Source organism: Amphibalanus amphitrite, unplaced genomic scaffold, assembly GCF_019059575.1.
Source record: "Amphibalanus amphitrite isolate SeventyFive unplaced genomic scaffold, NRLGWU_Aamphi_draft 000066F_arrow, whole genome shotgun sequence".
NCBI lineage: Eukaryota > Metazoa > Arthropoda > Thecostraca > Balanomorpha > Balanidae > Amphibalanus > Amphibalanus amphitrite.
The window spans coordinates 73581-90641 of NW_024881562.1; the positions used below are offsets into that span (position 1 = coordinate 73581).

Sequence of the window (17061 nt, forward strand, 5' to 3'; positions counted from 1 at the left end):
TTTAATCCTTAAACTTTTAAGAGAATAGTTAGCTTGCCTGAGTCTGATCGTTCCGGGCTGGGGCTGAATTTCCGTCGGTGCTTCTTTGGCAATAAAACAGAAGCTGAGGTCCACATGGGTTTAGAAGTGTAAGAAGAGTCAGACATTTCGTTTTTCTCACAGTCAATGACAATCCAAAAACAATGTAATAAGACCAGACGTTTCGACAACAAAGTGCCTTCGTCAGTGGAAAAACAAGATATAGGCTTTACATCGATAAAAATATAGAAGACGACCAGCCTGCACGAAATACAGTTCTACTTTTTTGAAATACAGGTTATATCTAATCTCGCACTAAAATGTTGTATCGTTCTTCTGTCTAAACTATTCTGTAAGTCATAATCACAGCATTGACACATTGACACATTATAACAGAGACACTCCTATAGATATAGCTATTTGTTTTTTAGCACCATTTTCGCACCTATCCTGGACCAGCTGTAGAAGCCTGGTTTTATGTTAACAGTGTCTTCAAGTAAAATATATGCAGCTTCCATGGCTCTCCTAATCGGTTTTGGCATGCCCTTTTCCATCACTGTAGCTGAATCCCAAGCTGGAAGATGATGACACTTTTCTATATGAAGCACCATCGCATTGGATACATTATGATTTCGAACATCACGTTTGTGCTCTTGAAGTCGTGTTTTCAAACCCCTCCCCGTTTCACCGACATATGATTTTGAACATGGTCCAGAACAAGGTATCTTATATATAACACTGTTGTCTGATGTGTTCACCTTCTTCGGTCGCACTAAATCTTGAATCTTGGATCCTGAAACGATGGCTACATTGGTTCCAGCTGATCGTAGACTAGTCGCTATTTCGTTCGCTTGTTTCGAGATGGGAATCGTTATGAATCGTCCTCGTTTCTTTTGTTCTTGTTTTTGTTTCTTCTTTTCTTCTACACTCTTCCTCCTTATTTCCTTCGCCTTGTTTTGGAGCCGAATTAAGTAACCTTTTGGATAATGAAGTCTTGTAAACGTTTCGTATATATGGGCGATCTCTTCGTCGAGGAATTCTTCGCTACAAATCCTGAATGCTCGGAGAAAGAAGCCGATGACTATGCCACTTTTTACGCGATCGCTGTGTCCTGAAAGGAAGTGGACGTAGTCTTCTTTATTTGTAGGCTTTCTGTATACCTTAAATTTTGCTGTACTTCCGCACCTAATAACCAGTGTGTCCAGGAAAGGAATCGTTCCGCTGTTTTCGGTTTCAATTGTGAATTGGATTTTCACGAATGTACCTGTAGAAGGAGCTTTAGAGGCGATCGCCAAAGCCGTTAATAATATAGATGAAAGATCTCTTCCTCTTCCAAAAGCGCAGTATATGGAACTAGTAACACTTTGCATGCAGTTTAACACGTTTACTTTCGGTGACACTGAATACGTTCAGTCAAATGGTTTAGCCATGGGATCTCCGTTAAGTCCAGTAGCGGCTTGCTTGTACATGGAAAACCTGGAGGAAGAAAAGTACAAACATATCATGGGCCCTGAGTGCACTTGGATTCGTTACGTTGACGACGTGCTCGTAATAGTTCCACACGATATGAACCTGAAAGAGAAGGTTATTGCCCTGAATGCCGTCGATCCGAAAATCCAATTCACAATTGAAACCGAAAACAGCGGAACGATTCCTTTCCTGGACACACTGGTTATTAGGTGCGGAAGTACAGCAAAATTTAAGGTATACAGAAAGCCTACAAATAAAGAAGACTACGTCCACTTCCTTTCAGGACACAGCGATCGCGTAAAAAGTGGCATAGTCATCGGCTTCTTTCTCCGAGCATTCAGGATTTGTAGCGAAGAATTCCTCGACGAAGAGATCGCCCATATATACGAAACGTTTACAAGACTTCATTATCCAAAAGGTTACTTAATTCGGCTCCAAAACAAGGCGAAGGAAATAAGGAGGAAGAGTGTAGAAGAAAAGAAGAAACAAAAACAAGAACAAAAGAAACGAGGACGATTCATAACGATTCCCATCTCGAAACAAGCGAACGAAATAGCGACTAGTCTACGATCAGCTGGAACCAATGTAGCCATCGTTTCAGGATCCAAGATTCAAGATTTAGTGCGACCGAAGAAGGTGAACACATCAGACAACAGTGTTATATATAAGATACCTTGTTCTGGACCATGTTCAAAATCATATGTCGGTGAAACGGGGAGGGGTTTGAAAACACGACTTCAAGAGCACAAACGTGATGTTCGAAATCATAATGTATCCAATGCGATGGTGCTTCATATAGAAAAGTGTCATCATCTTCCAGCTTGGGATTCAGCTACAGTGATGGAAAAGGGCATGCCAAAACCGATTAGGAGAGCCATGGAAGCTGCATATATTTTACTTGAAGACACTGTTAACATAAAACCAGGCTTCTACAGCTGGTCCAGGATAGGTGCGAAAATGGTGCTAAAAAACAAATAGCTATATCTATAGGAGTGTCTCTGTTATAATGTGTCAATGTGTCAATGCTGTGATTATGACTTACAGAATAGTTTAGACAGAAGAACGATACAACATTTTAGTGCGAGATTAGATATAACCTGTATTTCAAAAAAGTAGAACTGTATTTCGTGCAGGCTGGTCGTCTTCTATATTTTTTATCGATGTAAAGCCTATATCTTGTTTTTCCACTGACGAAGGCACTTTGTTGTCGAAACGTCTGGTCTTATTACATTGTTTTTGGATTGTCATTGACTGTTAGAAGTGTAAATTTTTCTTGTTTTAATGTTTTTCATTGTCCGGAATCTAAAAATGATGTTTATTAGTGTAGCCAATATCATAATAAGACAATGAGGTGAGATCACCTGACCTTTCCCCAGCTAACTTAACTCAGCCTCATCTTACCCAGCCTGACCTGATCTAACCTAGCCCTACACGTACCTGACACCTAACACCTACCCCTGCCAAAGCCCATGCTGGGTTGGGTCAGATAAGGTTGACTCGGAGTCAAGTGACATCCCATCAATGGATTATCACATTTAGCTGTGCAAATGAGCATTATTTCCAGATTCAAGACAATAAAAACATGAAAAGAAGCAATGTTTACCGTAGGAACCTGTGAACCTCAGCTTCAGTAATAGGTATGAGCCTCTTCAAGTCTTCAGCTTGTCAAATTTCTTGCCACACTGATACTTTGCATCTGGATGTCCCCATTTTCAAGAACATCAGGATTCAGGGCTGCCTGTGTTGCCAGTGTGATTAGGCCTCACCATAACCCAGGGTTTTCTAAAAAAATCTATCTACCTGCAACTAATACCTGGAAAAATAATAAACTTCTAATTTCACAGACGATACAATTAACTTTTTTCATTTTACAAATTTTGTGCGAAAGAATGAACGGATCATATGGGTGTCCCACTAACCTCTGGTCCTCCTGGGTCTAGCATGGCCCTCTCACCAGGGTGGATGATATGGATGGTACGATCACAAGCGCCATATCACTTGTGATCGTAGATGGACTGAGGGTTGTTTTTAATGTATTTTATACTGTATTACTTGCATCGTTTTTAATATGCCATGCTTGCATTTGTGTCTCCTCCCATACCCACGGTCAATAAACGAATGAATGAATGAATGAATGAATGGTGATGGTGAAAACCAAAACAGGGTGCCTGAGGACATGAGATATTGCACACTGCCATATCCAGTCATGTGATCAGTAAGGACTTTTCCCTCTCCCCATGCATTCCATGGGCCAAGTCGAAATCCTAGTCATGTGCTCAGAGCCAGTGAAGTTCAAGGGCCTTGACCAAAACGCCCTGGGTGGCGGGTGCCTGTTTTCACCATCCACCCTCGCCAGTTGCTGGCTGGCTTAATAAAGGAATGCAGTTCAAAAACGTGGAGCTTCCCAACAGCCAGCTCACTAGTGAGTATGAAACAAGCACCTTATCCACTAGGCCACATCATGACATGGAGGACAAGCAGCCTAGTGGCCTGGTGTTTCAAAATGATAACAACAACAATTAAAATGATGTTGAAGACTATACTCTGTTCCGTTTCAAGCTTGCAGCCGAAGTGCCCTGCTGAAAGCAGTGCGTGATTTCTTATATAAAGTACAGCTCTTACATTTTAAGACGCAAATTCTTGAGCGGAGAAGCGATCTGCCCAAGAAACTCTGACTGCAAGCTTGATATGGAACAGATTATAGGGATTTGATTGGTCTATAGATAGACCAATCAAATCAAACAAGTGTTTCATTCCCATGCAGCATGCACATTGCACAGGAAATTGACATAGCCCTAAGGGCTCTACTGCTAACAACTCAAATTGTGACAAATTGAAGAAGAGCAGACATACCTTGTGAGTTATGGCCTGATCCAGGATATTAAGATCAAAAAGTTTTATTGGTACACCTTGGTTCCACCTGCCTCCACAAACAAAATGAAATCAAAATGCAGTCCCCCGCCCTTTTACAATCGATTTACACAGATGCTCAAAATCACAAAAAAACGCCCTAGCTCACGTTATTTTTAACCCGAGTAGCAAAAAAGTACAACTGAACCTAGCGGATATTTTTTGAAGCAATAATTAAAAATAATTTGCAGGGGCATTTTGACAACCAAAAGAATATAATTACTTTTAACACTTTCCAAATATTTTTAATATATCTCAAAAGTAGGTTTATTGCAATATAATCATTTATTATTTGATTTAATGGATTTTATGACAAAAGTCCGACTAAAACTAGACCCAACTTGATACAACAAATGAGTCAGAAATTGTCAGTGCTGCGCCGTTTAGGCTACAGTGGGTTTAAAATACCACTACCAAAATATATGTCGAGCATAAGTGCATTGAGAAAAGAGATAATTGAGCTATAAAGCATGCACTTTAGAAGACGCAGAATTTAAAACTCTTAGTTAAAAGTTCCTTGGCCTCCGCGCTACCCTCAAGCCGCTGAGGGGGGCATATAGTTGCCCCCTTTACTTCTGCGACGATTTCGTTGCAACGTGAAGAGATAGAGACGCGAAACCCTGCACACATCTTCCTGAATACCTAGCCGAGGTTGTGTCCAAATTTGGTGTCGATCCCATGTGAAATGACGGTGAAATGACGTCACAGTGACGTCAGAAGTCAAATTATAGATTTGCGGCTCTCAGTTTCCTCACGATATATCCGATATATGAGACCGAATATAAAGGACCAATTATTGGTCAGGAACTAGTTGGAGGTGTCCTGACCGTGACCTGAGGTCAACACCCTAAGTTGACCTAACCCAAACAAAAACTATATCTTTCGACGCGCCTGAGCGAGGCGAACACGATGCTGCCAAAATCACGGCTCTGCAGCCGTTTTTTTTTTGCGAAATTATTCACCAAAAACTGAACCGTACCTTAGGACACTTGACCTGACCTCAGAGGTCACCGGTCGACCTAGGACCTTAAAATCGGGTACCAATCTCTGCGTCTCGTACCTAACGGCGCACACGCTCGTTTTTTTTCCGCGACGCGCTAGCTCCACCAGCTTCACAGCTCCACAAAGCTTCACAGGGGCGAAACAGCGGGGGTTCGTACCCGTCCCCCCCGCCCCTCGGCCGGCGTGTATGTAGACTAGAAAACCAATAGGTCCGGCGAGGGTTAACATGGCCTTTCGAATGTTTGCCGATCATCAGTTGCTCCCTGATGTTGCATAGGTATGGGTATAGACTACAGGTGTTATGATTCTGAAAATGTATTGCGGTTTAGCGCAATTTGTTCAGAGCAGCAGTAATTCGTGTCCACGTTTAGTTGGCACTATCACATCTCCTTATAATGGATGGTAAGGCTACGAACCGGACCTGACTTTAGGTCTTCAGCATCAAAATCTGAGCCAGCGAACTGCTGGAGCTGATGCTCATGTAGGTAGGACGTAGGTACAGTCACCAGCACTTGCTACTAATCACCTCGTTTTTGTTCAGTAGTTTGAAGACCGATCAATTCTCAGTCGCGCAAGATACGTCAAACGATCCGTTTGGTCCTCCGATTTTCGAATATCTAACTTGTTTTCGTATATTCGAAGCATTTTGGGATGGGGAGCCAAAAAACCTCTTTTCTGCCCTAAAGTGTGCCCCAAGAAGTCGTAGAACCTAGTCCCGCCTCTGATCCACAGACCACTAGTGCCATCTCTTGTCAGCCGAACAAGCCACAGAAGTAAATAATGTCGCGTGACCTTTGCACACGCTACAATTACTACGCAGCTGTAGTGGGGGAAGCGGGGCGGAGGCGTGGAGAGGGACGCGATCGTTTGGCTGGGGTCAGGTCGCCGAGGTCAGAGGTCATCCGCCGGAGGGTGTTTGAGCGGTTGGGCCGTGTGGGCTGGGGCCTGCGGAGTGGGAGCGCCTGGACCTGTCTGGAAACAAGCCCTACAACGCAGTGACAGTCGAGAATATTGTGAGGAAAGAGAGAGAGTGAGGGAGATGGAGAGGGAGAGAGAGAGAGGAAGAGAGAGGGGAGAGAGAGAAAGAGAGAGGAGAGAGATGGAGAGAGAAAGAGAGAGGGAGAGAGAGAAAGAGAGAAAAAGAGAGGGAAAGAGAGAGAGGGAGAGAGAGAGAGAGAGAGAGAGAGAGAGAGAGAGAGAAAGAAAGAGAGAGGGAGAGAGCGAGAGCGAGAGAGGGAGAGCGAGAGAGAGAGAGCGAGAGACAGAGCGAGAGAAAGAGAGCGCGCGCGAGAGAGAGAGACAGAGACAGAGACAGAGAGAGAGAGAGAGAGAGAGAGAAAGAGAGAGAGAGAGAGCGAGAGAGAGAGAGAGCGAGAGAGAGAGAGAGAGAGAAAAGAGAGAGAGAGAGAGAGAGAGAGAGAGAGAGAGAGAGAGAGAGAGAGAGAGAGAGAGAGAGAGAGAGAGAGAGAGAGCTAAGAAAGACTGGAGGGAAGGGATAAGGACGGGAGGAGAGAAGAGAGAGAGAGAGAGAGAGAGAGAGAGAGAGAGAGAGAGAGAGAGAGAGAGAGAGAGAGAGAGAGAGAGAGAGAGAGAGAGAGAGAGAGAGAGAGAAAAACTGAAAAGGAAAACCAGAGAGGGTAAAATGAGAAAGAGGGCAATTGGTAAATCAGTGAGAGGGAGCGAGAGAGGAAATATTTAGTTGTGTCAGCTTGTTTCACATGTAAAATGCAAATTTGCTTTCCATCGTTACAGCTTCGGATTGGAAATTAAATCTTAGCATCCTTATGATAAACCCACGTTGACGGGATGCAGTAGCGGCGGAACACCTTCAATTAAGGGGGGGGGGGCACTGCCGACTTTTGGCCCTATTATTTCCATGCAACGCTCATAGGGCTAATGAAGAAACGCCAAAATCAGAGGGGGCACGGTGTCCCGGTGCTCTCCCCGTTACGCAGCACAGTGAAAACTAGCACAGTGACAATCGTCTGAAATAAAATTGGATTCAGTAAGAACTAAGAACTTCATTGTCCGAAAACCGCTGACAGTTGATAGCTCACTGACACTTAGAGCCGTGCAAAAGGAGGCGTGAAAACACTCTCCTCATTTCGTTCTATTACGAGAGGGCCTTGTCATGGCGTGAGAAAGGTGCTCTCAAAATAAATGACACTGTATGAGTGAATAAATATTCCGCGCCCCCTTGGGCTATTGGCGGACCCTACCACCTGATCGGGTGGTGCAGCCGTTTCGCCCTCCACCTGAGATCTCGGAAAGTTACCGACCGATTTTAAACATTCAAAGAGCGTTCGATAGCCCCATCAGGGAACTACCATGTTACCAGGTTTCGTTGACCTAGGTGCAACCCATGACGTCACAAGTCAGGTCAAAGGTCGCATTGTTTTCACCGATTTAGTCTAAGGAATGCGTTACAGTCAGTTAACACATCAAATAAAACGCATGCTATCGAAAAAACATCGATGGAGCGTTGGTTGTCTAATACATATGCTGCCTAAAGATGTCATTGATGCCAGGTCAGTTCACAGAGGTCAGGTCACTTAGGGTCACAATATGAACCCAACTATGCTAGGGTCGTGTGATACATGTTTTATGGCCAATTTTACATTTAAAATTCAATGGTGTGAGCTAGACGGCCGTAGACGGTGTGAGTGGAAGTCAGGTCAAGGTCAGGTCAAAGAAGGTCAAATTTCAAAGTTGATATTTTGCATAAAAGGGGTATCTATTCGATGCAACTCATCACAGGAAATCCAATAGTCTTTGGCTTGCTTTGTGTGTTCTGTGACGGCCAAAAATTGAATTTGAAAATTTTACGTAATAAATTTTGAGTAGCTTTCTTGCCATAACTTTGCTAAAAATGGAGCTATCGAGTTTAAGTTTGGCATATCTAGAGCAGATAATTCTATAACATATATTTCAGTTTTAATTTTGAAAGTTGTTGGTATTTTCGGGGTGTTATACTTCTATAGTTTTGATGGTCAAAATCAATTTTTGTTTAGAGATAAGAGTTAGCAGTTCGGTAGCGCTGTTTATTTTACATCTTTTTGATCTTGAATATTTTTCGTTATCTTCAAAACTGTAGCGTGACAGCTCTCCCCGCTAAATCTTTTATTGGGTCGAAAATGACAAAACATGGCATCCCTCTGACGTCATTTGTGACTAACCTTTCATAAGAGCTCTGGAAAATTTGGTCACAAGGTGTAAAAATGATGCCCGGAGGGGTCTTGAAAGTTTGGTGCCGACATTTGCTATACTTTAGGAGATATCGACTTAAAAGGAGAGAGGGGACCGTTTTGCGCCGCCCTCCCCCCTCAACGGGGCTTTCAGTTGCTGCTCTCACAGAACAATTGGTTATATTACAACGTAGTGGAATTGCAAGCGGCAATATAAGCTTCCTGCCAGCGCCGGACCAGAGTTTAATAATGTTACATGCAGGCTGAATTTTAACATTTAACTTTTGAATTTTTAAACCGTTGAGCTTTTTAGAAGTTGTATGAACTGTTCAGCTCCTTTTTTGGTCCATCACAGCGGGCTTGTATGTCATTTGTCAACCAAAATCGAATCAAAAACCTTTTATTTGGTCTGGCTACCTTGCCAACTCCTTAACTGGATCGTCTAGTAGCTTTTGATTGGGCACTGTCCACATTGTCTAGCTTTTCGTGTCATAGACACTGTCTATGACACGAGAAGAGGCTACTGACATCGTTTGTCGCGGTTGGATAATACCAATCCACGTCCCAGTGGCTGCTCGATCGCACTTTCCCTGGCCCACCTCTCCCACCAGGCTAGACTTTGCCCGGCACAGCCGTCGCCTCAGTGCCTCGGGCGGTGACCCGTTCAAAGGGGCTCACAATTCGTATGGTGCCGTGGCTCTCAAACCAATACAGAACAGTGAAACGCAAAGGCTCACTTTCCATATAAGGCGAACGGCTGATTCTGGCGCCGGGGCTTCATTCATGCTAAGGCGCCCAATCACAGCGCCGCATTTCAGTTAGTGTCGGGCGCAAAAGCTACTATGCTCCGCCCCTCCATCACGTGACCCTGCCCTCACGTGGCCTCAGTCACGTGGTGTTTCCACTTCTTGGCGCATGGCGGCGCTAGTCTCGCAGGGGCGGTGGTAGCTTGCTCCCCCGCCGTCCGAGGGTGATGGGTAGCAACTGCTGGTGACTGTACATGTGGCTCGGCTGGTGCACTGTACGTTCCAGTAAGCTCCAGCCTGAGGTAGCTATCATTAGTTATCACTTACGAATGCTGATCGGTACGTTTGTAATAGCGTACAAAATAATTGATTCATTGGTGCTTACTGCTTCAAAATAATAATGATCAAACTCAAATAATAATCCGTAAAATCTCGTTCGTGGTTGCGGAATCAATAGGTACCGATTCAGATAGCTCACAGCTGCACTCAAGCCTGTATTTATCGTTTCCGATGTATGACATCAAAGTGGACAGTAATTAGTCATTATCCCTTCCGGATGTCACGTTCCGCACGCACTCGGACGTCTGTTGACGCTGCTAACTAGTTCACAGGTCGGCCGATAGATGGCAGGAGCGGCTCCGTCGGCTCCGACGCTTGTGTATGCACTCTTGTCGCCCTGCCGACCGCTCATCGAATTCCGTTCCCGTTATGTCCGGCGGTGAAGCGGCAGTGACGACGGCGGCGGCGACAGTGCACGTCCAGGGTCCGCAGCTCCTGGGGCTTATCGGTCCGCGACCTGACCTGACCTGAGCTGACCTGAGCTTCACACTTATTTGAAGAAGCCGCAGCGAACGGTTCTATCAGGTGAGCAGTGATCGGTTTTCTCACGCTGAAGGGTAAATATCACGTTTTAGAGAAACAGTTGTGAGCTTTTCAAAACAATCTAAGCTAACTATGTATATGTGCATTCTTATTTTCTGCTTTGTCCCTTGTTGTGTTTTTCTTTCTTGGTAGCGATGTGGGATTTTCACGTTGACTTGAGCCGAGTTAGGACTTTGACGATTCGAAGTCGTTTCGTGGCATTATCCCCACTTATAATATGCGTGTGTGTGCGTAACGACATATCTAGTATCTACCCCTTTCGCGTTCATGCATCGACGCAATTACTATAGTTAATACCTACCAATTAGCCCCACAGTCCACCGGGGGCTAGCCCATCATGTTATCCGCTTGATATTAATGGCTTACACGAGCCCATTACGTCAGGAGCGGACCATTATTGTGACACGGCACAGCATCGGTGGCATGCTGGTCGCTGCGGCTGGGGCGTAGTCAGAAACGTTCAGTGAGTTGGTAATTAACCGAAACGTCCGAAAGCTACTGAACTGCTCAATATACATTATACGTTGTTTGATCTTTCCCGTCAATAACCGTTCATTTTCGGCAATAAGCCTTCTAAGATGCGACGTGAATAAATAGTGAATGACAGCTAGATACTATAGGTATAAGATAGGTGTATATACGCAAGGGGTGTACGTATATCTAATAACGTGTCTAATTGTCTTAATATACCTTTCGTTGATAAAAACCAGTGGCGGCGGAAGGTAATTTTGGATGGGGGTGCAAGGTTTTCTCAAGGGGCCCCTCTGGAAGTTTTGGGCCCCCCTTCATTTTTTTTTGAGTGATTATTATTGATTTATGTAAACCGAAGATTCTGGAAAACTATCCCCATACACACAACTTCTGTAAAAGGTTTGAAATTGCAGTGTACCTATCTACCTATCTCAAATAATGAAAGCATAAAGAAGCAAATGCAGCTAGTTTGTTATCGGCTAATCTTTTAGTCTAGCCACCACCGGGCCAAACTGCCGAGACTGCCGAGAGAACCGAAGCAGATTTAGACTGTTTTGTCTACCGTGTCTAGGATTGGTATGCTAAGCTAAACAAAATAATTTTTTCCGTTTATGAGAGCAACCTTGCCTTGCCGAATGACGTTCAGTTATACCGCTAAAGCCTCACAAGTTAACATCTATCTGTAGCTATCATTCCTGATGCCGAAGCACTTACTAGTTTGAGGATAAAAAGCTACATCATGCATTAATTGTGACGCAGCACGTCTGTATAATGTATGTTTGTGATCGTCCCTTTACAGCTCTGTTCCTTTTCAGGAACATCACAAGCGCCGGGGCTCCACAATGAGGGAGATCGTCCACATCCAGGCCGGCCAATGTGGCAACCAGATCGGCTCCAAGGTGAGACGGCTGTCTGCTGTCTTCATAGCTCACATTCGGGTGGATCAGTGTGGCAAACTTATTCGGCTCGAGAGTGTTGAGGCGTGAGAGGTTCACAATTTTCTAAGTCAGCTCCGTTCAGAGATACCTACTCGTACTGCTAACAAATTAATTGTACGGACAGATGGAGAAAATCAAAAGAACATGGGAACTCAGAGAATGACTGCAGGAAGGGCTTAGCATACCGGCTAGGTGTCTAATCTTCCTTTTAAGCTAGTATTATGCCACACATTCTTTCGCTATACAGCTCAAAATCAAACACTTATTAACAGTAGGTCTTAACCGACCGGACCTTTAGGTGGATGAGCACTGTGTCTACTGTGTTTAACGTGCGTACTGTGTAGCTGGGTGAGGTTGGCTGTCCGTTCCGAGGGCGGCAGGTCGGCCACCTGTACAGAGGTTGGCTGTCTGTGCTGAAGTCAGTAAGTCGGCTGTCAGTGCAGCAGAGATCGGCTGTTGGTACTGAGGTCGGCTGTCTCTTCCGAGGTAGGACACTCGCCACTCGGGCCGTTGACTGTTTGTGCCGAGGCCTGCTGTCTGTAACGAAGTCAGAAGGGCGGCTGTCTGCGCCAAAGTCAATGCTCAGTATGGTTCCCTTTGTTTACAGAGGTCGGGTGTCTAATAATAATAATAATAATAATAATAATAATAATAATAATAATAATAATAATAATAATAATAATAATAATAATAATAATAATAATAATAATAATAATCCATTTATTTCGCACCGATGTTTCACGGTACATATTCAACACATATTCTGTCTGTACAGAGTTTGGCTGTTGTCGGTACAATAGAGTTTGGTTGTCTGTATAGAACTGCAAAAGTCGGCTGCCTGTGGCGAGGTCGTGTTTTGGTTCCCACTGTCGGCGTTTCCCGGTAGCTGATGACGTCACATAAATGTAGGGCAGCGGCGGCAACAACATGGCTGCTAAAACTAAATAAAGGCTTAGCAAAGACCCGTGTCTATGCGTCGCCAGCTCATTTACTAGCCCCGTCATGCATTTAAAAGCAGGAAAGTATGACCAGAAGCGCACATATTTGACGATTGATTGTCTGAACCTAAGTGATCACGCCACATACCGCTGCTAGGGTGTTGATCGATAGCACAGCCATCGACTGTCCGCCCGTCCCGGAAAATAGTCGCTGCATTATTTACTCTGAGCGAACACAACACTGACTCAGGCTGTGCCGGGCTGTTGGACCGTTGGCTCAACGAACAGGTGAAATAGTTACGACCAAAATGTAGCCAGAACACCGGGCTTTGAGTTGATAATAGCTTGTATCAAAGCGTCGTGATAAATACATAACTATGCTGCTAATTATTTACATTAAACAAATGACTGCTGTGCTGAATCCATCAACAGCGTTAAAGTTTCAATAATCGTGCTATTCCTTGCGTGTTGCACTTGTAGATTGCCCCGAAACACTGTCAAAAAAATGCGCTTCATTATTTTTATTGCAATGTAAATGTTAAAACTTATAGCGGTGGAATCGTTTTCCAATTCATCGCAAATTTTTACTGCCCTGACACCCGGCCCCTGCCTGTCGCCGTCAGTTTAGCACCCCGCAAAGTTACACTGCTTACAACGCTCCCCTTGTATTTGTATTTGTATTGTATTTACATTTAAGAGCGATTCACATACAAAGTGCGTGGCGATTACTGCCCTTCTCTGTATCGCCGTCAGTTCTGGGAGATCTGCGCCGACGAGCACGGCCTCGACCCGAAGGGCTACTACAACGGCTCGTCGGACCTGCAGCTGGAGCGCATCAACGTGTACTTCAACGAGGCCGGCTCCGACAAGGGCAACGTGCGCTACGTGCCGCGCGCCGTGCTCGTGGACTTGGAGCCGGGAACCATGGACGCCATCAGGGCGGGGCCCATCGGCGAGCTCTTCAAACCGGACAACTTCGCCTTCGGTGAGACCACAGCGCGGGAGAAACAGGACCGGAGATAATCTGTCCATTACCTTTTTCCTGAATCGGCGTAACTAAAAAAAAAAAAAAACGGAAAAAGTTGGCTTGTTTTTGTGTATAGCATGCAACATGTCGCACAATGCTCGTCTATCAATACGTTAAACAAGGAAGCCTCAAAACCGCTTAGGGGAGAACGATTTTATGCAAACAATGAGTCTCACAATGCGAAAAAGCCGTCTAGGGCTGCGCTCCGGCAGACAATGCCTTATCGGTCGATCTCGTGACTCGTTCCTTGATGCGGCTCGTCACCGTATGCCGACGACGGACCTCCTCGACACGCTAGTCTTCTGTTCGCGGTGGACGGACCATACACTTCCCGGCGGCACGTCAGGACGCTGTTAGGGCTGGATGGACCATGGGACACGCGGGGATCGATGGAGACATGTAGCACCGCTGCCCCAGGCGGCTCCGTGCGCCATTGACACTGTTAACCACGGGGTTAGCGCTGCGACCACGACCGGTAGTCCAGTATCGATTGGAGACGGTCGACGCGACCGACGCGAGGGCCGTGCGACCGACGCAAGGTGTTTTTCAACCGACATGAGGGGTCCTATGGCGAGGTAGCGGTCGCGAGGTCGTGTCAAGACTCTGGATAAATCCGAGGATGGGAAATCCTAGCTTCCTGATTGTTGTACGAAAGATTGTTGGTCCTTTCGTATCCCCCACACTTTGTTAAAGAAGTTTAACCTGTTCTTTTGCAGGTCAGTCCGGCGCCGGCAACAACTGGGCCAAGGGCCACTACACAGAGGGCGCCGAGCTGGTGGACCAGGTGCTAGACATTGTCCGTAAGGAGGCTGAGGGCAGCGACTGCCTGCAGGGCTTCCAGATGACGCACAGCCTGGGCGGCGGCACCGGCTCCGGCATGGGTACCCTCCTTATCTCCAAGGTTCGCGAGGAGTACCCAGACAGGATCCTGGCCACGTTTTCCGTGATGCCGTCGCCGAAGGTGTCGGACACGGTGGTGGAACCGTACAACGCCACCCTCTCCACCCACCAGCTGGTGGAGAACACTGACGAGACGTTCTGCATCGACAACGAGGCGCTCTACGACATCTGCTACCGCCAGCTGAAGCTGCAGACTCCCACCTACGGTGACCTGAATCACCTGATCTGCCTGGCTATGTCTGGGCTCACCACCTGCCTCCGGTTCCCCGGCCAGCTGAACGCCGATCTCAGGAAGCTGGCCGTCAACATGGTGCCCTTCCCGCGTCTGCACTTCTTCGTTCCAGGCTTCGTGCCGCTCGTCTCGCGACAAAGCCAGGGCTACAAGGCGCTGACGGTGCCCGAACTCACCCAGGAGATGTTCGACGCCAAGAACATGATGGCCGCCTGCGATCCCCGGCATGGTCGCTACCTCACCGTTGCCGCAATCTACCGTGGTCGCATGTCCATGAAGGAGGTGGACGAACAGATTGTGGCGGTGCAGAACAAGAACAGCAGCTACTTCGTCGAGTGGATCCCACATAACGTCAAGACAGCCGTGTGTGACATTCCACCGCGAGGTCTGAAAAAGTCAGCGACTTTTGTCGGGAACACCACGGCCATCCAAGATCTCTTCAAGCGTATCTCTGAGCAGTTCACTGCCATGTTCCGGCGCAAGGCTTTCCTCCACTGGTACACCGGCGAGGGCATGGACGAGATGGAGTTCACCGAGGCCGAGAGTAATCTGAATGACCTGGTGTCCGAGTACGAACAGTACCAGGAGGCCACCGTCGACGAAGAGATTGACGAGTACAACGACGGTGAAGACGACGATTACAACGACAACGGGGGCGGTGGTAACGACTACGGTCGTAACGACGATTACGACCGTAACGACGACTACGACAGGCGTAGTAACAACGATCGCCGTGAGGAGGATGATTACGAATAGGCAGAGGGTAGCTCCATTGACGGGACGGGCTGGCACCGGTGCTTGGATGCACCAACACGCTGTGGGGATAGGTTGGTCGTGCAATGTCATTTTCACATGCATTTGTTCTCAGACTTGTACAGTTTTCTTGGTCCGTATTCGTTGCACCGCTAGTGATCTGTACTGATGGGCTGAAGTGTCATGATGTGAGCTAGGTGTCAACAAGACATTTGCTTAATTATGTTGACATTATCTTGATATTATCTTTGTTGAGTCGTTTCACATTCTACAATCACGCATCAGTATTTTTGTGCTTTTTGATCACGTTTGTTAGTGTTATGAGTTGTCGTTATCTGTGATATTACCGCCTTTTTTGGGATCTACTTTTTAAGTCGAATAGTTGTCCACTTCTCTTTGCTGGGTCTGCAATATCAAATACATAAACCAAACATCCGGCTAGCTCTATTTCGCTGTTTAAATGCATGAAAACATCCCGACGGGCTAATTTGTACCATTCAATCTCATGATGCTGTCACGGTATATAACCATTTTGCAACGGAATGTCGATGTTAGCTGAAGATAAGTGCTGTTTAACGAATGTCAGAAAAGGTTGAAGTGATTGGTTTCTTGCGTTGTTAACATCTCATTATTATCATACGAACAATTTTTGTAGGTTGTATGATTTACATAAAACTGTAATCCGTCCAATACCTGTGAGTTATAGCAATCAAATGATGTAACAATAAAACGTGTTTTATTTATTCATTTACGATTCTCACCAACCTGGATGTATGCGTCAAAGTGTGTATACTCGTAGTTGCGCAATATTATCAACTATTCTGTGTTCAGCAATAAATGGGCTTACGTAGCAATTACTGCACTTTCGACATTCGCAGGTCAGATAAAGGCAATGAAGGGTTAACATAAGGTTAGTCACAGACTTTTCTATACAGAGAAAAATAAAAATATAAGACAAAGAATGAGTCATAGGTAGACATATACATAAAATATAAATGAATATAGCATAAGGAGATAAATACATAGATACATAGAGGATACATAGAATAGAAGGCACATACCAATAAATAGTTACGTAAAACAAAATAAGGTTAAACGCTCTGCATGTGTCTCTTCGCCGCCCTTACACGAAATGTGTTTCGTAAAGTTTTCATAAGTTCAGAGCTGGTTGCTTCGAAGAAATTCTCGTGTTGTGGATCTCAACCAAATGCGTGACAAACCACGACAAAACGATAATTACGTAATATCCCTCACTGAACGTCCGATGACGTGATGCATCATTCAAAATTTAAGCCAATGAAGCTTCACAAAAGCTCATTTATCATGAAACTCCGTGTCAACGTCGCACCACACATTTTAGGACGCAGACTTAAATGATCAGCCACACCAATGTCAGCAGCATAATTAGTACAGAATTTCCTATAGCACCAACCATCACGCGCACACACAGTGGCGCCATGATGTCACCAATGACGTCACACTTTGTGTTGGTCCGGTGGCCAGGAGACGGCCGATGTTTGCGCCATAACCGACTGTACCGTTGACGGCGCTCAATACCTTGGGTCCGACGAACGGGGCCCACCGCTCCG

General features: G+C 45.6%; 2 protein-coding genes across 2 annotated transcripts; both read left to right on the top strand.

Annotated features, from left to right (window-relative positions):
• The first annotated feature begins 263 nt into the window (after positions 1-263).
• On the top strand, positions 264-2737 carry LOC122378835. The gene is made up of 2 exons (XM_043360368.1): positions 264-1017; positions 1550-2737. Exons 1-2 carry the CDS (start codon positions 1005-1007, stop codon positions 2464-2466), a joined length of 930 nt encoding a protein of 309 aa, XP_043216303.1. The 5' UTR covers positions 264-1004; the 3' UTR covers positions 2467-2737.
• A 7303-nt stretch (positions 2738-10040) lies between these two features.
• LOC122378837 (tubulin beta chain-like) lies at positions 10041-16326 on the top strand. Its single transcript, XM_043360371.1, has 4 exons — positions 10041-10195; positions 11500-11583; positions 13314-13545; positions 14304-16326. The coding sequence occupies exons 2-4, from the start codon at positions 11527-11529 to the stop codon at positions 15473-15475; spliced, it is 1461 nt and encodes a 486-aa protein (XP_043216306.1). The 5' UTR covers positions 10041-10195; positions 11500-11526; the 3' UTR covers positions 15476-16326.
• Positions 16327-17061: the final 735 nt, after the last annotated feature.

Bases quoted from the DNA above. Each gene is read 5' to 3' on its own strand.
- LOC122378837 (XM_043360371.1), top strand. From the start codon at position 11,527: ATGAGGGAGATCGTCCACATCCAGGCCGGCCAATGTGGCAACCAGATC. The intron at 11,584-13,313 runs GTGAGACGGCTG...TATCGCCGTCAG, and splicing joins GCAACCAGATCGGCTCCAAG to TTCTGGGAGATCTGCGCCGA. The intron at 13,546-14,303 runs GTGAGACCACAG...GTTCTTTTGCAG, and splicing joins ACCGGACAACTTCGCCTTCG to GTCAGTCCGGCGCCGGCAAC.